The following is a 22,560-nucleotide window of genomic DNA, read 5'->3' as shown; positions in this document are numbered from 1 at the left end:
ACGACAGACTACTTTTCTTCTAAACAACAAAGGAATAAAATATTTACAGTGAAAACATAAAGATATTAAGAACTTTTAAAGTGTTTTTTTCTGTTCTTGTGCAGTCTTCTTGTGAACCAGTGATATAAAATCTAATCATCTTTTCCTCTTGAGTCCAGAGTGTTAACACCTACACAGAGATTTAGAAGAAAACTGGTGTTTCTGAAAGAAAATTGGACAGAAAGTCCAGAATGTTTCGATTTACTTTCTTAAGATTAATATATTGTGTCAAATCAGGTAATATTTTGAATTGATTAATGCCAGGCATGTGACAGGTTCATGGGATAATTTTTTATTATTATTTATCAATATTATCTAAAATATATATACTGTACTGTATATTAACTTAATGATCAATATAGCCTGAATTGGTGTATTGTTTTTGAATATTATTCTTTAAAATAAAGGCTAACATGCAGTTTTAAAAGTGAAATAATATTTGTATGAATAATTGAAAATGGTTTATCTTTGGGAAGATGCAACCTCAGTGGTAATATTTCCATAAACTTTCCTTTGACTTTTAATACACGTTTTATGCAGTTCTGCAGATGAATCCATTGCAATAGCATATGGTATTATTACATATTTCATCTCATCTTAGGCACAGTAACATTTTCACTTTAAATTAATTTCTTCATTTAGCCTGAAGTTCCTTTTTGGTTTTATATGATTTAAATTAAGGTCAATTTTTATATTTTTCCTTAGTTTGGCAAGATAAATGTAAACTATTTCTTTAGCACAATGAATCCAATATTGTCTCCACGTTGTACCTGCTTTTCTCTAAATGTTCTACAGCTCCTCTAATATTTTATGAAAGGAAAGCAATGAAACAAAATCTCATTATGTAGCTTGGTGAACTACACCCTGGAGTCTATGGTTAATTTTAGTGCAAGTTAATAAAATAAATCCTGATGAAATCCTTCACCTTGACACTAACAGTATGCTTTCTGCCATCTTTCTTTTCAGAGGTTTCTGTGATTGATCATTGTTGTTGCATACATAAAAGATATTGTATTCCATCACAACTGGTTTTGAAAAGCTTCATTTGAGGCTAAATGTCAGGAAGAATTTACGGGTAATCTTTGTCCATATCGGTAAAGGCCTTTGAGCATCTTGTCTCATTTTGGAGTTTTTATTTAATGCACAATTATTACTGCCCTTCTCTGCAGCTGGGTCTTGGAAAAAATATAAACTGTTTTAGGAGTTAGAGAGATCACAATACATCTGAAATTAATATAGGATCACATGACAGAACAATATACCAAAAATAAAAATGCGTAAGAATGGTTACAAACAAGAGGAGGCCATCTGGCCCATTTAGCTTATTTGGTGGTTAGCTACGATCTACTGTAATTGACCCCAGGATCTCATCTCATCCGGTTTACTGGCTTTCACAACATGGTGATATACAGTAGCTTATTTCATTATTTCGGGTATTTAGGTAAAAAAATGCTCCCTGTTCTTGGTTTAAAATTGCGTAAATATACAGCAGGTTGCATTTGTGTCCACTGGTTAGTGTTTACTGTAACTTGAATCATCCAGCCTGCTGGATTGATTCTGTTGATGGATTTGAGGTTTTCAAATAGGTCCCCTTGTACTCTTCTCTGTTCCGGACAAAGGTTCAGCTCCTGCCGTCTCCTCTCAAGTCCTGGGATGTATCTGGTTGCTTTTCTCTGGACTGATTCCAGAGCACCAGCAGCAACAATATCCTTTATAACTTTGTGACCAAAATAGAGAACTATAGTATAACATCCATTGATTTAGATTCTACTCTTTTGATTTTATATCCTGAAGTTTTGTCCTTTTTATTGCTTCCTTATTTTGTCTAGAAGATTTAAATTATGTGTAAACGCCTGTTAGAATTTATGTCTTTATTATCTGCATTTAAAACCCTGCTTTATCTGTAGTACATAAGTCATCTGTCAAGTGTTTGCCTGGTCTTGAATTATATCAAAATATATATTTTTTTATTGAATTTGCTTCCACTACACTGTTAACTAACTACAGTAGCTATACCAGAATCTAGATCATTGATATAAATTAGGGAGAGCAGTGGTCCTGGTATAGGCCCCCAAACCCAATTTCAGTATTTCCGCCTTATCTGTACTCTCTGTATTTATCATCCAATTATCAGCCAAAACACAAATATTTACCCAAATGTCTACTGCCTGTAATTTGTTAATTAATATTTGATGTGGTACTTTATCAAAACCATTCTGAAAATCTGGATACTCCATGTCGTATATTCTATGTGTATCCATACTGTTGGTTGTTCAGAGAACTCTAACAAGTTGATTAACTAGGGATTCATTTAATAAAGAAAAATATAAGATACTGTATAAGACAAGGATGGGACGGTGGTGCAGTGGTTAGAATTGGTGCCTTACAGTGCTGGGAACCTGTTTTCAATTCTGGACCTGGGGTGCTATATGTGTGGTGTTTGTACTGTATGTTCTCCCTGTGTTCGTACAACCTACGAACATACAAGACGTACTGGTAGGGTAATTGGCTATTAGGCTATTAGGAAAACTGGCCCTGAAGGAGGGGCCTTCACAAACCCATTTTTGAACACTTGTGGGACACGTTTGATTGTTGTGCTCGACAGCAATAATCCCACCACAGAATAGTTGTTGCAAGCTTTATGGCATCATTGGGCAGATTCCCCACAAGCCGAGACAAACCGAGATATTTGTGTCGGTTGATGCTTTTGAGACTTCAGTCATATGTCTGATCACAAAGTATTCTTGCCTCTTCCTACTGTAGGCTTCAAAAACTAGCATATTTTCATAACATCTAGTTTACAACTAATAAAATAATAATCACGTATGTATTTTGTCTTCATCATGCCATTGTGGAGGGTGTTTGTTTCTTGCTTACATACACTGAACCAAGCATTGTACTGTATACTTTATGTGTTGTCTCCTACTGTATGAGTATAGACACACGTGTAGAGAGATCTACTACTGTATACTGTATAAATGATTCTGACCTTTTTTATCTGGGTTAAGAACAAAGCAGATGAAGTGACTGACTTGGCCTGTAAGCAAATAGGCACAATTATAAAAGAGATTAATCTCAGTTTCATAGAAACAGAAACAGGATAGCATATTGTCATTCAGATTTTGTGTTCAGTTACTAATTTACCGCTGGGAACAAAGCAATTATCAGGACCAGTCACTTTGGTCTCAAACTCGAAACAAGCCTTTTATCTACATAGTGATTTCTGTATGCACTGAAACAATGTGTTTCCGATTTATTCACTGGAGCCTTTAGCATTGTCAACTGAAATAGAGTGATTCAGTTATAGTTGGTTATAATTTGATTTTAAGTGATTTTGCTATGGGGTGTTTGCTTTTGGTAGAAGGCTTAGGGTTTGGGCATTTCTCAACAATTATACATAAAAAGTAGAATTTGTTTAATTTAAGCTATTCTTTTAATGTACCATCCCCTCAAAACAAAAATGTATTTTAAATAGGTCAGTGGGTGTGGAAATGTTTCTTTCTTGCTTTCTTTCTTTCTTGCATTGTATTATAGGATCAATCAGTTTTGATTGTTTAAACCTCTACTGAGAAGATGTTAATGACAATTACTTTGAAGTAACATTGTTTCAAAGTTGTGATCATTGTTATTTTTTATTTTATTCAGTAAATTTGAAAATTAAAGTGTTGTGGGTTTATTGATTAAATGATTCAATCATTTATTCTTTAATGATTCTATTAGTTATATACTGTAAGTGTTATGTGACTAGATACATCTGCATCCAATTTATTAAGGCATTTCCATTTTATTTCATTCTCAGTCAGCTTTACCTCTGGCTGTGTATCCATCAATTCTTTTTTCTAGCTGCTTCGTCCAGCACAGGATTGCAAGGTTGCCAAAACCTATCCCAGCAAGAAAAGGGGAGCAAGGCGAAATACAAGAAAACACTAGTTCATCACAGGGCACACACAGATACAAACACTCATGCTCACAGCAGGGCCAATTTTCCCAGAAGCCAGTTAACCTACCAGCTTGTCTTTAGACTGTACGAGAAATCTGGAGCACCAAGGGGAAACCCCTACAAACGCAGATAGAACATGCAATCTCCACGCAGATAGCACCCCAGGAATTGAATCCAGAATTTGAAATTGAATTCACAATTGAGTCCCAGAGCTCGGTGGCAGCAATACTAACTACTGTGCCACCATGTCACCTGAACTAAGCATCGTTAATAAATATTTACAACAAGAGCAATATCTTCATGACAATAATATGACACAGATTGAGTGATTTTCCCTCCCTCACCCTTCATCCTAGATTTAACACTCAGCTTCCTTTTGAGGGCAAAGCATGAGACCATTCACTGAGGAGCCATGAATACTGTGGCAAATACTGTACAATATTAGGAATCATCACCACCATTAAATGTCTGCTCTCAAAGAACAATATATTTTTTTTCTAGGATTCAGATGACTCACCTGTATCTCCAGAGCAGGGTCCAGTACCTGGAATGGAGCCTTACATGGTACGAAGACTCTCTTCCCGGAACCTGCAGCTGCCACCATTGGCCTTCAGGCAGGCTGAACAGTATGAGTGGGACAGGAAGCCTGAATCAGAGCACATACAAAGACCAACTACCCTGCCTCTACGAACACCTCCGCTGATTGCTATAACATCTGCAGACATCAGCAGGTAAGAGCAGCAACTAATTGCCACCAGTATTTTTTTTCTGTTGTTATTGTAGTATGTGCGTCGTTTAAAATGTATGATGTACCAGACAAGTGCCTAAAAAAAACAAGCATATCTTAGCAGTAATTCATTGAGAGCACAGATGTGCTTTAAACAATGTATTTAACAACATTTGCATTTAATAGTCCTGCAATTAACCACAGATACTGTAGTAAGATGCGTGTCCTCAAGCAGATGGGTGTCCATTTGAGAATAAGCCGTAAAAACTGAGCGCAAGCCTCAAAAGTATTTTTTCATCTTTTATCTACTCAAGGTTGTTAAGTTAGCACCCATCAATGGGAAATTGTCCATTCACAACTCTGAGCTGAATGTCAGGTTTGCTTAATTTGCTTCATTTTTTTTGTTTTTGCTAACATATACAGAATAATACCCCTGAGAAAAATTAGATGGCTCAGCACCACTCTCAAGCCACAGTGTTTGCTTATGGATATTTTTACATACATGGCAATAAATGCTGTCCTTAAGAAACCATGAATACATTTGTGGACTGAATTACCAACTAGTCAAGACATGATCGTGTACATTTGAATGATTTAATAGCAAACAGTTATCCAAAACTGAAAAGCTACGTCTTAAAAGTCGATGTGTGTGCTGTTGTACCCTTTTTCTACAGTTAGGATTGGAAATGTGTTTAGAAAAGCGGTACTGTATTATTACAGGGTCTACTATTCTTTACTAAAACTGAACAACAGGCACCTCTTGAGCTGAAATGCATGAAAAATGACTGAGTGAGTGAGGCATGTAAAATGCATATTGTTTTGTGTCTTAGCTATTAGGTGCAGTACAATATTATCAATTGTATTTTTTTAACATTTCGTAGAACAGATTAAAGAATGTTCTACATCTTAGCACTCTTATATGGACATCTCTGTCTTATATATCTGTGTTTTGTTGACAGAACAAAGCTAATTAAGATTTGTATCTTATTACCCTATGGGGGGGGGGACACAGAGCATACCATATGATGTACTGTATTAGGTTTTGGATCACGTTTGTATTGAAAATTAATTCTCAATTGGCTGACAATAGGTGTTTGGAAATATAGATAAGAACTGAATACTCATTGGGTAATGAAATTAGTGGACTACATCGAGGATCTGTACTAGGACCACTGATCTTCTTAATTTATGTTAGTGATGTAGATTATGGTAAGGTTAGTAAACCAGTCAAATTTGCAGATGATTCCAAAATAGGAAGATTAGCAAAGAAATACACGTACTGTATTCTACTGAAATTCAAAAAGATGTAGGTAAAACTCAAGTCTGGAGTCAAACAGCTGGCTGATTAATACAGACAGATTATTAAATTCAGGTAGCAAAAACATCAACTATAATTACAAAATCAGAAATCGTAATGAAAACAGATGTGTATTGTGTATATCTTTTAGGTAATGAAGGAAAGCATCAAAAAAGCAAACAAAATGTAAGCACATGTAAGATAAAGGTGTAGGGTGGCATGGTGGGGCATTGTTTAGCATTGCTGTAGCACTGTGGCCCTGGATTCTGCACCCAAGGTTTGTACTTTATGTTCTCCTTCAGTTTGTGGTTGCTCTGGTGTCAGTGTCCTCCCATAGTTCAAAGACATATTGGTACCTTTACTGGCTTCTTGGGAAAATGACCCCCGTGTGAGTGTGTGCACGTTTCTGTCACTGTGAGTGTGCACTGCAATGGACTGGCATCCTGATTACAACCATTGATTGCTTTGGTTCCCCTGAGACCCTGTATTGGACAAAGCAGTTAGAAAATGGATGGATGGCTAAAAGCGTAGAACGTTTCGTTACAATTGTGCAATTTACAAGTAAGATTTCATTTAGAATAATGTGTACAATTTTGGTCACAACATTGCAAACAAGATACCGTATTGGTTTTCTGGAAACAGTCCCATGAAAAGTAGTTAGATGTATTATGGAGCTCAAGAAAATGTCCTACACACTGACAGACTAAAAGACCTGAACCTCTGGGCTGAAGAGAAAACTACAAGGGAATCTGACACAAGTATTTAAAATCTTCAAAGGCATACACAAAGTCATAGCAGCAGACTTACTTTTTAGTGTGAACAGTGAAGACAGATTAATCCAGAGGTCATAAGTGGAAACTACTGTATGTGGAAGTGCATTTAAATCAGAGAACAGGAGGCTCTTCTTTATTTATAAGGTAGTGAAAGTGTGGAACATGCTATCCTATCTTACTTAATAAACCCAAAGCAAACCCAAAACATAAATATACATTTTGTATTTATTTTCTTTCTTGTATATAAATGTAGTTGGCAATATGATCATTCAGATCAAAGTACAATTTGACAACTAATATGTTTAATAAACTCAAAATCCTGGCAAGCATCTGTATACATCAAGTAATCATATAAGCCCAACTCAAGCTATGATGCTTAATCTGCCCTGTGAATATGTGTGAGATTTCCAATCTGCCATCGTCATGTAAATCAAAAATGTATGTTTAGAGAAAAAAACTATGGTCATGTATGACATATTGTATACTGAGTATTTTTAATTAGATCAGTGGATGCATGCAGATGAACCTTAGTAGAATGAAATAGGCTGAAAAAGAAGAGAAATTTGATATATTGTACACAAGGTTTAAAAGATTTAAAATTGTCCTTCAGCTGCATGTGTAAAGTGAATATGTTTAGAATATAATTTTCATTGCAAGTGGTTCTAAACTGACTGTATTGAAGATCAGCACTTAGTCTTTTTGTATTCAGGAAGCATTTGACTGACTCACTCCACAGATGGTGATGTCTTCAACAGTATGATTATTGATATGGAAGTGCTGGGCACTTAGAAAATCTGTGGTATTATTCTACATTTTTTGAAAATGTTCCACAGATGGGTCAACTTATCATCTTTTAGTTTTTCCAATACACTGTTGGGTGAAGGCTATATATATATACAAGTAATAGGTTTATTCCATGCTGAAAAAAAGAAGAAAGAGAACACAACGTTTCGGCCTTGGAGCCTTCTTCAGGTGTCTTCAGGTGTTGACACCTGAAGAAGGCTCCACGGCCGAAACGTTGTGTTCTCTTTCTTCTTTTTTTCAGCATGGAATAAACCTATTACTTGTTCCTTTGCAGCCTACACATGCTGACGCAGCTACCCACCTATATATATATACTGTACATATGAAAAACTATAACACGCAGGAACACCAATAAATGCATGTTTCTTTTTTATATTTCTCTGCAGAAGCCCACATATAAACTATTTACCCATAAAACAAGAGTAGACATAGCCTAACATCTGCTCTGAATTGGTACAGAAAATAGCTACAAAACCATGTAACAACTTACAGTTATACTCATCACTGTGAATGATGAATAGCAGGCAAGCTAGTATTTACACTATTGCCATGCTCATCTCAGGTGGTTCAAGACTACATAAGCTGTGCAGTACCCGGGAGCTCTGTAATAGAGCTTCAGGCTTCGCCCCTGTTCCTTTCTTATCACCAGCAGCGACACATTACACTTACAATTTCAACACTTTAAAGACTATATCTTGTCTGTGTAATATCGGTACAATATAGAATCTGACATCCATCTTATATTTTAATTACAAGCCACATTTTATTTCACATGCATAATGCAGTTTTTTTATTGAAATAAAAATAATTTAGTTCACTTTACTTAAAGAAAATCGAATTCAGATTAATCAACTTGCATGGAATCTAATTTGATTTTAGCTACTTTATAAAAGCGATTGATGATGATTGATGTGACCTTACAAGAAACTTCACTTGTGCTGATATGTCTCACTCCATGTTTATTATTCGGTGCTGATACACTTCTATGTTATGTTTTTTATTATAGGTAATTTATAATCTATAATGAGTAAAATCCCAGAAGCAGAGGTAATTCAGACCAATTATGTGGATATTTGAAGCAAATTAAGTCATTAACAGTCCAAAGTCAAGTCATTAAGAGACCAGGGTCCAAAAATAAAAACTGGAAGACACAATGACCATTCAGAACCAAGAGTGAATATCTTTTGGCTTGCAGGAAACATTCCTTTTAGTTTATGTATGAAAATTGAAAGAAAAGAGCTTCCAATTGTCAGTTATTTTTAAATGGGGACATTTAAATTAAAAAAGCTACTCTTTGCTATAGTAGTACTCTATACAACACCAAAATATGTGTTGATTTTTTTAACATAGCTTAACTTTGATTCATTTAATTATGTACAATTACATAATTTATGCAATTTTAGATAACAGATGCTGTTTATCAGATTTAGGTTGTGATGTATTAGTTCATCTTGATTTCATAGTCCCATTTCAGCCAGTCTAAAACAATTTGAGTGGGTGAGGAAGAGCACTGGAGTTGCAGAATATGGGAGTTATTACAAAAGTTTTATTACAAAAAAGGAATGGGAAAAATATTTTCAGATGAGGGCCTCAGTGTCCCTTTATTAACTATGACGACAGTTATGTCACATAACCCAGCCCACCAGCCCTCTAAGTGAGCCAGTCTGATGATGACCTCCATGCTCATTTACTGCTGCAAAGATACTCCAACTAACCTGTTACCTGAGTCAACGCTTATCCGTGGTTCACCTTTGGACATTGCTTCAGTAGTGTCTATTAGTTGTTCTGTCTGTCTTATCTTAGGTGTGTTTACTGTATATGGATTCCTTTCTGGGTCGATTATAGATATCCCCCTATATGATTTATAAACACTTTTATTGTCAATACAATTTTTATAACATTCTGCATATAAATCAGAATTTGTACCTGCAAAGCTTTACTTTTTTATCCACCTTTAAATGCTTTGACTTTATTTTTTCACCGGACTGGAAGATGAAGGTCTAAACTTCCCTCTTTTGTACAACCTTTTAAAGAGCAATGACCTCTGTACCCACAGATGCAGAATGGGGTACAGACAGACACCACAAAAATGGGAACACTGGAAGGATTTGTATAGGGCTTCTGATCTGATAAATAGAAGGTAATGTGTACATACAGTGTACCTGTATATTCATTTGCAGGATTTATAGCAAAGCTCATTGAATTTATCTCTTTAATCCATACAGTGTAAAGTGACCCAGGAGTATCAAGGTTACCTGTGTGAATTACTGTATAGCCACTCATTCTGATCACAACTCGCTTTGAGACAGAAAAAGGAGATCTCTAAAGTGGGATTATAGTAGGTAGCATACACTAAATGTGCGCCCTTCTCTGAATAGGAGTTAGTAGCAGACAGAGACCTGAATGAAAGATTCCCTAATATAGTTTGAAATAAGCAGCTAAGAATTGAACGGCCAGCCTAGGAGACCAGTTTCACATATCAGGGGTTCAGTCATACCTATGCTCTCCCCACTAATGATGCAGCTTCACTACCTTTTACAAAGTAGTCTGTCAGTGTTATGGATGTTCTTTATGAAAGTAAAAAAAAATGAAAAGGCAACTGAGATCTGGAGATCTGTACATAAAGTACAATATCTTTGTATAGAAAGTAATTTGTATCTCTTTTGGAAACATCTGGGATCTATTTATCATGGAGACCTGGCTGGCTTAGGTTCTCATTCATACTGTATATTCATATATTTTTAGAAATAATATCCAGTATTTTAATTTATTGTTTTGCCAATTAGGTTGTGCAAATAGTTGTTCATCATTCCTATTTTACACATTTATATTGTGAAATAGCCTTAAACCTTTAGAATGACCAGATTGCTATTGTAAAACAGGCATATCACTCTAATTCTCTTATTTCTATACATATATTTCCATGATGAAATGTGATTTTAAACACTTATAAAATTACTCTTAAACAGTACACCACACATATCTGTAAATCTACTGTAGATTTGCCTTCCATGATAAAACTGTGCAGGTAGTAATAAAGTGGCCAAAAAAAAGATAATGTAATTCAACTACTATCTTTCACAAAAAAGATGCAAAACATATGCCATGTAATGAATGTCCACTTACTTTGATTTCCCACTTTAATGTAAATCAAAATCATTACTCTGATCTGATCAGAAATCATTGCCTTTATTGATGAAAACAGTCTGGCATCAGACTACGAGCAGTAGGCTCCTCAACATGAGATCATGGGTTGACAAGGACACAGTTTGACTTCTGCTGCACTTCTTAAATCTTGCCATTACTCTTCTTTCTCTTTGTTGTTAGCAGTTGGGGGCCACAGTCAGACATTTCCCGTTTGATTGAGCCTCAAGTAAATTGATATTATTCAGCAGCAAGTAAAGAATAAGAAGAAAACTGTATTTAATGCTATTTAATTATGATGCTCCTGCTGAACTGCTATCATGCTATCATAGTCTTTGAAGAATAGATATATCCTTTATGTTTCTCACTCATTTGACATTAGTATAATATACCTTATGCTTTGGATAATATTCAAAATATTATTGTTATTTATTTTTTGTTTCTGGACCAGTTAGTGTTACAATATTTATGGCATATGGTGCTGTATTTCTGTTATAAATCACTACATGTACATATGATAAAGTTATGCAGTGGATGAATCACTAGGAGCCCTTGAAAATTAAATATTGTTTTGTGATTCAATGGTTATCTTTCTAGGAATGATCAATAATTAATAATTGAAGTAATAATGGTTGTGATGAAGAACATTTACCCAACCACTCTGAATTTGAATAAATGGCCACAAAATGAAAGGAAAGATGAAGAAAATTTACTTGCATTTGATTGAAGTTGTTTTCTGCTTTGGTTGTGAAAGCATATAATTATGCATCTGATGAAAATGTGTTTGGGTTTGGATGTGTGAGCTTCATCTACAAGATTGCATTCCCACAGTGAAACTGTTGTTTACTAAATAATATTAATCAATTAGCATGCTGTATCAATAAATAATATTCTGTATTTTTTTGTTTTGTGTGATTTAGTTTTCTGTTATTTGCATGTTGTTGAGTGCATCAGAAGAAGAAACTGCAAAGTTAATAACATCTGTGCACTTGAAAGCAATCTCTGTTTCAATAGCATTGATTTGTGAATTCTTTGATACATAAGTAAACTGAGTCAAATATTTAAAAAAACGCTTTAAAAAAGATAGCATGTTTTAACCCATTGTATGTCATGCAACTTAATTCCACTTCCTGCAAATAAAGATCTCTGGGCAATAGCTGTGGACAAAATCGTTTATCTTGACACATACTGTACATTCTTAAAGCTCTCCTTTACCAAGGTGGCTGTTTCAAGTTTGTTAGTTAAAAAAAGAAAAACATTTTTTTTTCATGAACATTGTCAATGTCATTTAACTCAGGTGTAGCATTTCTTTAACAATTACAGCTACAGCAAAAATGGATTATCCTGTTTATTAAGAAGTAAGAGATTGATTATTGATATCTGATTAATATTTTAACAAATTGAAGGATTTAAATTATTCTAATTATTTCTAGAGTTTTTGACTAGCGTGTAGAAGTGAGCACCAGTATGATTTTTATTGACGTAATGAGGCCTTTAGGCTTACGTCAGTTGACAGAGAAAAGCTGAAAGGTCGCCATTCAGAAATGAACGTGTGAAGATCTGTTTAATTGGCAATTCATTGGCCTGCACTGCTGTATTGAGTATCCAGTGTCATTTGACATAACCTTTTTCCTGAGTCATTCTGTAGGCAGAATGCGTCAAATGAGTTATGATAAAGACGAATGCTCTGAAACTCTTTTTGAGTGAAGATTACGAGTACTTATTAGGTTTTCCCTCTCACTGGACTAAGATTGGATCACACACTAATACTGGTCCTGTAAGTGCAAAGAAAATTATGAAAACAAAGCAAAAACACAGAAAACCTAATTCAGCAAGGCACTTTTCTTAGAGAGATCATTAAATCTATTTTGAAAATAATCCATGTTGCATCTTATTGTGAACTTTAAAGGATGTGCATACATATGGATATCAATCAGCTCTCTTCCAAACATAATTCCATGGAAGACAGATATGTCTTTTGTCATTTTGCATAAATACAGTATATATTTAATATTTATAACAAACTGCTCAACAACTGTCTGTGGCTGCAAACTTGTACTTTGCACAAACTAAAAGACCAAAAAGGAATTATTGTTATTGGTTGAGAATTAATTTAATATTCAAACCCATAACGCATTTTAAAAATGAAAGGTTTTCTTTCATTGAAGTGTCCTTTTAAAACTGCAAATATGTCTTTTTCATGTGCTGTTTTCTTACATCATAGCTTATATCACTGTATATACTGTACATAGGCAAAATGTAAGAAATAATAGGGATTATCAATTAAACACTGCATCATTAATATACTGCAAAGGTCTTCTACATATTCTACTGTAGTTAATGTAGACAAATGTATTTACAAGGAATTGAAGATGGCTTAAATTTCATATTGGGTAAATGCTACTGTGTGATGCATGATTGTGTATTTTCTCCTTCATATCCAGAGTCTACTGTATTTTGGAGTCACACTCAATTGCTTCATTCGTATGAATAGAGCTTGTACCCTGCACACAAGCATGAAAGATAAATAAGTGCACTGTACTGACTCTGCCTAGTGGGAAGAAATTGAGTTTCATCCATTTTTCTCTAATTATGGATTGAACAAGCTTGAGTGTACAGTATGTACAGTATGTTCTAGCAGAGCACATAAGGGTAAATAAAGAGTATCAGCTACAGGTTATCCATTTCTATTATTATAACTAACAGCAGTCCATATCTATATACCTGCGCAGGTTACACATTTTTAAACAGTAGTAATCTTCTGGCAAGAGTGTATCAATATCATATTTGTCAGCCTTGTATGCTTGGCGGACACAAATCTGCTGTTCAGTATATCACTCTGTAGACAATGTCTACCATTAATGAACAGTGGTGAAAAGGGCCAGCTCAGATGGAGGCAGAGCCTGCTGCTCAGCATTATATCTCAGGGCCATCCATTCTGCTTAGTAAGACATTCATGATGTAGTGATGTGAGGGGTTTTAATTTACTGAAACAATTAGAAATTGGAAAAGTAAGTTACAGTATGAGAGTGCTTTGATGACTGGTAGGAATCAGTCAAAAATAATTTACAGTATTACACATGGATTCTAAATATACAGTACAACATACAATTTATTGATACAACACCAACAAAAGTCTTAACATATATTTTTGGGTAAAGTCAGATGGTCAGGTTAAATGGAAGGAGAAAAGATAAAAGAGCCAGACAGCTAACCAACTAACCAAGAAATCACACATTACCATTTAAACTGGATATCACAGTTAGCAATTGGTTAGGATGTCATCAGGTATGATAGTGGTATTATATCTCATAGGAATAATATCCACCATGCAGGTTCCTCATTGGTTGTTCATCTTTTTGCTCATCCTCATTGGTTGTTCACCCTTTTGCTCATCAGACAGTGACCTCTAACCCATAGACATGGCCAGAAGGAGATACAAGACTGAGGGGAGCCAGACAGAAAGTCATTTATTATTTAGGGAGCTGAGCAAGGACCACTCGGGATATGTTTTATATCAGAGAGGCACCTCTCTGCTGCATTCCTAATCTTTTACATGGAGGCCCAAGCTGCTTTGTCAAGGCAACAGAAAGATTAGTAGAAATTTCAAAATCTTTGATAACACTTAATTCTTAGTGTACAAATATGCCTTGCCACTACAACAAAATGCAACAGACTCTGTTCATCCTGGATTAGATCTGCCATCATCAAACATTTCCAGACCCAAAAGTGAGATGATCGCAGAAAAGAGCCATCCTAGACTGCAGTAGATGCCAAGATAGATTAATGCATACAGTAAATAACAGGTAGACTATGATGTCTAAGATAAATATTCTCTTGAATTGCTCTGATGCATATGGTGCATCTTGCAGTTATTGGCACAGTGTATATGAAGTGCTAGTTTGAGAGAGAACGGCTTTTCATCTGACATTTTAGACACAGCACATTCTCGGCTGATGCACAATTCTTCTTGCAGTGCATAATTTGCGTATTCTATGTGGTATTCTCATTAACAAAGAAAGTTACATTTCCTGAGCTACGTGGAGATATAGCCAAAGGCTCTTGTGGCTTACCTAGTTTATTTACAACTACAAGTACTAATTGAAGATAAGGTTGTACTCTGCTGAACCTGTTTCTTTGCTTGAAAATATGCGAGAGCTGATCTGAGTGTGTAATAATTACTAACATGATTGTTTTAAATAACATTGCTTCTTACCTTTGATCATAGAGTGTGTTCAAATTGCAAATGAAAAAAATAATCTAAGAAATAAGTATTTCAGCGATTTAGACTCGAAATGAAAGGAGACCATTGATTCAGCCTACTAAAAGTAAACCATAATTCTAATAAGTATGTTTCGATAAGGTTAGGTGACAGCACCATAGGGTGGTAGTTATTACTGTACTCCCTCTGTCTACTGTATGTGGGCTCTTGCAGAGTGCTTCAGTTTCTTCCCACCTTTCAAAGATATGCTGGATAATTTAAGATTTGTCTCTTAATTATCCATATGTGTGTGTCTCGTAATGGACTTATGTTTTGAGTAGAGTGCAATTTCTCCTTGCAATCTATGATTCTATGATAGATTATTTGTTGCACAACCCTTGCCAGGATTAACCATCCTCCTGGTACAGGGATGAATAAACTTAGATATGGATATTGAATGTGTTCTTCGATATTGTCTTTTTTCTTCATGTTGTTCAGTTAATTTCATCTACAGTATGCAATGTTTAACAAAACATTCAATTAAGTGTGTGCAAACAATGTCATATTGTTTATGAGTTTATTTCATTGCAGGCATATGTATCTGAGGTGCCTTAGGTCCAATTTAATATTGGCACAAATGCATTGTTCTATTGATAAGGAGGGCATATTGGTTCCTTTCTGTGATTTTATTTCTGAATCTTTAACAGTCTTCATATTCAATCAACTCTAATAAAGTGTTTTTTCAGCAAAGTCACAAAAGTGCATCAGTCAGTCATGAATTATTTTACAACATGATGTCAAATATACTTATCCTAAATACCTTTACTTTATTTTTCTGAAAATATATATATATATAAACAGAGTGCAAAGTTTATTTTGATACTCAGTATAGAAATTACACAGCAACTATAACAAGAAAAAATACATTCTTTTATTTTGTAAATTGTCTTTTGTAGGGTGGCACGATGTTGCAGTGGTTAGTATGACTGCCTTGCAGCGCTGGGGTCCAAGGGTTTGAGTTTGGAACTGGGGTGTTTTCTGCTTGGGGTTTGTATGTTGTGCTATTGCTCACGTGAGTTTCCTCCGGTGCTCTGGTTTCCTCCAAAGACCCCAAAACATACTGGTAGATTAATTTGTTTCTGGGAAAATTGGCCCTGGGTGTGAGTGTGTGCATGTTTGTATCTGCATGTCGGCCCTGATATGCCTCGGCGTACCAACAAGGGTGTATCCTGCCTTGTGCCTGTTGCATGCTGGGATTGGCATTGGCTCCCTCACGACCCTGAATTGGATTGAGCAGTTAGAGAATGGATGGATGGACATATATTTTATTGAGAATAAAGTTTGAAAACACATGCTATGATGGCTCAAATATTAGAATGTTGCTATGGAATGTTCTTACATTTAGCACTCAAAACTATAGCAAGCTTGCCATTTGTGTTAATTACACCTGGAAAGTACTTCACTGTACTGTTAACTGCAGCATGGACCAAGTGCTTCATCAGTAACTTTTTCTACCATACGTTCTTAATATCACTGTTAAGTACAGAATGAAATAAGATATAGAAAGCAAGTTTTGGTTAAAGTAATGTTTCATCAGCCTATTTGGCATTTGTATTTATTTTAATGGCAGTAACACTAATAATATCGCAGATATTCCCAGAATTTTGAAAGGACACAATATTTGTAAATGAATGAATGTATCGTTTGTTCATTCATTTAATCAGCAAGACATTTACTGAAGCAGTTGAAGTGAAATATCTTTCTGAGGAGCAGTACAGTATATACTGTATTCATACAGTAAATCACATGCATGGACAGATATTCCTGTAGGGTACCATAAAATGACAAAATCACAAGGAGTTATGTTTTCATCTATGATAGAAAGAACCATATCTCTGTCTGGACGTTTACAGATACAGTAGAAACAAAAAGGTTGACTAGAAGTAATGATAAACAGTAATCATTCCATATATGCCTTGGATCTCTTCTTAGACAGTGCTCCTTCTCAGAAGTTGTTAGTTGAATATTTGTTTTCTGTTTTCAGGCTGTAGGTGGATTAAATGTAAGTTTTGCTAAAAATATTTCAAATTTAAATGCTTTTACCTTTCAGTCAACCTTGTTTGCCTGGCTCTTCCTGTGTCACAAAAATCAAACTGTACTTTGCCCAAAAGCTTTTGTCTTGATGTGATTGGTCATTCTGAAGAATATTTTTAATAAGTTTTTGAAAATCCTATTGTGATCTGAATAAACAACATTCAAGAAAAATAACAAAAGAAATCTAATGGTAGATTCCTAATTAGATGATATTTATGACAAATAGCAAGCTGAAGAGTAAATGATGTAATCCAGAATTAACAGGCAGTACATTTTACAAACGCAGATAAATACATGTAACACTGACTTTCCTTTGTATAGCCTCTGGTCTAGAAGGTTTTGAGTTGACTTAACATAACAAATGATCAAGCTTATGCTGTGGAGCTGTGCTTTGTTTCTTCCATCTTAGCAATTAGCTTCTGTTTACTGTTTACAGACATGCTTTTGTCTTGGATTTGCTATGATCACTAACATATTCATAGATTCATTTTCTATCTGCTTTATCCAATTTAGAGTTGCGGGGCCTAACATGACAAGCAACAGGTACAAAGCACGATACACACTGGATAGGACACCAATCCACCACAGGTCACACACACACAAATATACACACAATAACACTAGGGCCAATTTTGCCAGAAGACAATTAACCTACAGTACCAGTTGGACTTTGAACTATGGGAAGAAACCACAGTACTCAGAGCAGACCCACGAGAAGACAGGGAGAACATACTGTACAAACTTCCATGCACATAGCACCCAAGTCCAGAATTGAACCCAAGTCCCCAGTGCTGAGAGCCAGTAATGTTAACTACTGTGCCACTATGCCTCCCCACTAACATATGACTCTATGTACAGTAATACGTATCTTGCTCTCTGAAAGATATTAATATGTTTTCTCCCTGGAATATTATTTTATTAGATTTCATTTTTCACAAATACTGTACATCACCAAGGCAGCCTAATGTAAATGTCACATTTAATTTCCATCACTGAAAAGACCAACGAAAAGAGAAAATCAAATATCGGCTTGATCTGTGCATGCATCTCTAAGAAGAACTGTTGAGTTTTAGTTGTCCTTACTGAACTCTTTAAATAATTGTGTGCCAGTTTTTATTCATTAACTTGCTTAATTTATGATCATAAGCTACATCAACTATTCTGAAAAATATTTTTGTGGAGTATTATTTTTTATCAATATTGGAAATTAGAAAGGCAATCTAAGCTTAACACTCCGTGTTAACCCAAAACAGAGATTTCCCCTTTCTTGTAACCTCATTAGATTATAAGTGGCTTGTGCTATACAGCACCTGATTATAATAAAAAGCTATTGTTCTACCAAGGTAATGTCTACTGCTGAGTGCCAGTGATGTCTTTCTGTAGAATAAAGACAGTTATTTGTCTTTAATTAATTGAGTCATTGCTGGAATTGCTTTTATCCTGGGTATTGAAAGTACTCCTTTGAAATCACCTGAGAATGCCACCTATTACCATTAGCAAGGCATGACTAACCTGTTTTGAAAATAATTATTTCAACTTCTTGTAAATGTTAATGGTTTTCAAAGAGAGAAACAATATAGGTATCAAAACAGACGTCCCCTTAATTTGTCCTTTTCTGAAATAATGGAGAGAGAATTAGAATTGTTTAATGGTATCTTAATGAATTGACTGTGAATCAAACAAACCATCTCAAGACTTTGATGCAAAAAGTCTTTGAATTTTTATTATTTTTATGCTATTGTTGATGATGTTTGTCTGTGTACAACTGGCAGAATAATGTAAACTGAATGGTTCTCATACTGTAAATACTGTATATTGCATGTTTGAAATACAGCAGATTGTACATCAAAACATCCAATTATGTGGGTGAGAACTGAAGTTATATACAGAATTATACAGCACTCCAGTTTTTGGTAGTATTACCGTTTAGGTATTCATTAAGATGAGTCTTTTCTTCTGTTTTTGATTTCTGATCTGGAAGTTGGAGACAACAAAGAGAGAGTTTTACAGACAAGGCTGTTACAAACAATACATCTCTTGTTTTGTTGTGTTTCAGTGAAATTGGTGGAAGCATTATCGATACACTACCAGAATGTTATTAAAATCCTCAATACCCACTTTGACTGTTTCCGTTTTGTATTTTCACCAGCTGAATGCACTTAAATTTCTATTGTATATATTCATGATTAATGTATACAAACCTTAATTAAGCAAATAAACCTACTATCACTTAAAATATGTATTGATGTTACTAGTCCAAGAGGAAAAAAATAACAACACATTCTATGCATGAACAATCTGCCCCTTGTGACAGTAACAGTGAGATCCATCTGGGTTCTACAACCAAGAATAAGAAAACCGAGAAGTGATAAGAGAAAGAAAAACAAAATACCAAAAAAAGGAGATGCAATAAAAAGTAAATGAAAGAGATACAGCTATGACTTGGATCTACCTACAATAAGATAAGAGAATTAAACTAAATTAAAGTTAGGATTGGATTTCTAGATGTGTTTAATTTGTCAATTTTGCAAATTGACCAATATGTAATTTTCAAATTTGCCTAGTTCAGAGCTCCAGTGCACAATAAGTTACTGGAGCAAATTCTATTTAGCCAGCATGTCTAGCAAAGCAAAATAATTGGATTCTGTATGAATCAAGAAGATTTCAGAGATTATGATAATTGTGTACACCTTCATTTTGGTTCAATTCAATTCAATTTATTTTATATAGGTCCTTTCAAACCAGGTTGCCCCAAGGTGCTTAACAAAGCAAGTGACCATACACGTTGTGAATACAGAACTAAAAAGACCAGAAAACAATGGAAGAACCCAAAAATTCTTAGTAAGGAGAAAAAAAACCTCTAGGGGTCCGAGGTCAACTGGCTGCCCAACCCCTTTGGGCATGCTATTATACAATTAAAAAAAATAAATAAATAAGGGTATTAATCCATCATGTCTCCTGTATGTCAGTACTCCATGCAGGTTTTTGTAGAATAGCAAAATCCTCCTAGGCAACAGCTACTGTATATCCACGATGTCCCTCTTGGATCCAAGGCAGTGATGCAGCATCCATCTCAGATGGTGTCCAGCTCTGGCATCATCCGGACATGTGGGGAGAAGAATAGGATAGTTTGGTCAAAACAGATGTATCTACCTGGTGGGCCAACACAGAGACACACAATGGCATGTACAGCAGCACCAGCAGCCATGGTTGCAGCAGTCTATGATGTAAGGTGTGAGTAGGCTAGGTTTTAATGATGACATTGAACTGAAAAGGTCCTCATCTCCTGTACATCCTATTTAAGAAGAGTACACCAGCATAAGGATGTTTCTTTCAAACCATTGTAATGCCTCCCTTGATATCCTGATTTCCATGCAAAGTGCTAGGCACAGACTCAATAGCTGTAGTGAACAAAAGAGGCAAGTGGGAGCAATTCTGTCAACAGTAAAGCTGGAAGTACTTAGAACTCATATTATTTGGATATGCTGCAGCAAGAGGAGAAACATACAATACTTTTCCTGTGGCTGTTTCAGTGTGCAGTGGCTGCAGAAAACAAGTATAGGTTAATTGTACACTGAAAAATGAAAGGAGAAACACAATAATTTGGCAACAGGTGTGCAGAAGGCTTAAAGGCCAAAGCATCAAGTTTCTTTTTTCTAGTTTTCAGTGTAGAATTCACCTTTGTTTAAATATAAGATTTTGTCTCATGAAATAAAGGGTGGACCAAAATCTAATTTCTAGAGAGTATAATATATTATGTCCTCCATTCAAAGAGTTTTTTCAGTATTAATTTTCCAGCAAATATCTCTACAGGAGCAAGCAAAAAAACATATCTAATATTGTAACTATTGTGGTATGAATAATTGACTAAAATGGGCCAAACTTACTTAATAAGAAGTATAAATCAACTCAATATCAAATAACAAGTTCTAACAACAGTTTGCTATGCAAGTATAAAATTAATAAAAACAATTATACACCCCCCGTTATTAGAGAATGTTGAGCCTCACACAGCATGTCGTTTGTTTCACTTGTTGCACAGCATGGTAATAATGTATTAATCAGGTAACAAACACAATAAGACACACAAAATCTGAATATTTTGTACAGATATTTACATATCTGTGACCCCCATCTTCTTCAGACAGAGAAAACATAGAACTCTATCTGTAATTATGGCACAAAAGCTGTATTGGAAAAAAAGAGGAAAGGAACCTGTGTTATCTAATTTAAGATCCCAGTTCGGACTGAATTTCTTTCTAAAACAGATGCAGCAGACATGCAAACTGACTTCTCCATTCACAATGATGCATACCTAAACACATAATTCTGCTTTTAGCTCACTGGATAGTAAATCAATATTTCCAACAAATATAAAACACAGATCCTTTGTTAAGGCCTCTTTTGAACCCTTTTAGTGCACAAATAACCTTGATGAAACACTCACTACGCAACTTCTGTAAAGTTTCTGTTCTGCAAGTCTTTACACAACCCAAGTTTATGTATTTTGGTATACATAGAGAATTACTATTCGTGATAAGTAATGAAAAAAAAACACATTTTAAAACATTTTAACTGGAATAAACACCAAATATAGCATATATGTTAAAAAATAGCAAATGATACATGAAACAACGGTGAGAGAAAGACGAAGAACTGATCCAGAGATATGTGTCACGCCCTCTGCAGCCAGAGGGCGCTCCTTCTCTGTCCTGTCCCTGGTTTCCGGTCTGCTGTCCTTCCGGTCCCTCTCTTTCCCTTGGCTATATATTTCCGGGTCTTGCACACTGTTCTCGCTCAGCATTGACGTTCGGATGTCCTGAGACCCGCCTAGCACCAGGGCGTCCCAAGTCCGCTCCCTGAGGGCATAGGTTTCTATACGGCATTCCTGAACTCTTTGCACTAATGAGCCCGCGCCTTTTTCCCGTCTCGCCGCTACGCATATGGGTCTTTTTCCGCTCTCCTACTCCCCACGGTTAGTCCCTTTTGGACGTCCGTGAAAATATGCTGAGGAAGCTTTCGGACCTTTGGTTTTTATATACAATTTCATGCAAAAGTTTGGGCACCCCTGGCCATATTACATTTTGTTGGTTTTCTAAGTGAAAAGAAGTTAATACGACCTCTGCAGCGAACAAACTAAAACTTGACATATTTCTGCAGATTTTAATGCACAGTTACTATTTATTTGCTGAATTTAACAGATTGTAAAAAAAATTAAATTAAACTTTTGCATACAACTGTAAAGCTGTATTAACATACAGTATAGTAGTTCTCTTACTGTAGGTACTGTAGATATGGCATCATAAATAAGCTGCAAAGGAACAATTAAAGGTTTATTCAATACTGAAAAGAGAAGAAAGGAAACACAACGTTTCGGCTGAGGAGTCTTCTTTGGGTGGTTCCACAGCTGGAACGTTGTGTTTCTTTTCTTTTCTTTTCAGCATGGAATAAACCTTTAATTGTATTAACATATGTCAAGTTTTACACAACCCAGGAAGGATGTGAAAAGTCAGTTTCTCATTTTCTCCTTTCTGTCGTATT

The 22,560-nt window shown here is 35.3% G+C and overlaps 1 protein-coding gene across 2 annotated transcripts in view; it reads left to right on the top strand.

Annotated features, from left to right (window-relative positions):
* Window positions 1-22,560, top strand: part of pde4d (phosphodiesterase 4D, cAMP-specific) — a 507,544-nt gene that overhangs the window by 102,707 nt on the left and 382,277 nt on the right. For both annotated transcript variants that reach the window (XM_006626906.3, XM_015367790.2), the window contains exon 3: window positions 4,481-4,710. In XM_006626906.3, coding sequence (XP_006626969.3) covers window positions 4,481-4,710 — 230 coding nt within the window. The remainder of the gene's footprint in view (window positions 1-4,480; window positions 4,711-22,560) is intronic.

This window comes from Lepisosteus oculatus, chromosome 3, assembly GCF_040954835.1.
Source record: "Lepisosteus oculatus isolate fLepOcu1 chromosome 3, fLepOcu1.hap2, whole genome shotgun sequence".
Taxonomy (NCBI): domain Eukaryota; kingdom Metazoa; phylum Chordata; class Actinopteri; order Semionotiformes; family Lepisosteidae; genus Lepisosteus; species Lepisosteus oculatus.
Note: the sequence above shows the minus strand (reverse complement) of the source record. Positions and strands in the feature narration are given on the sequence as shown.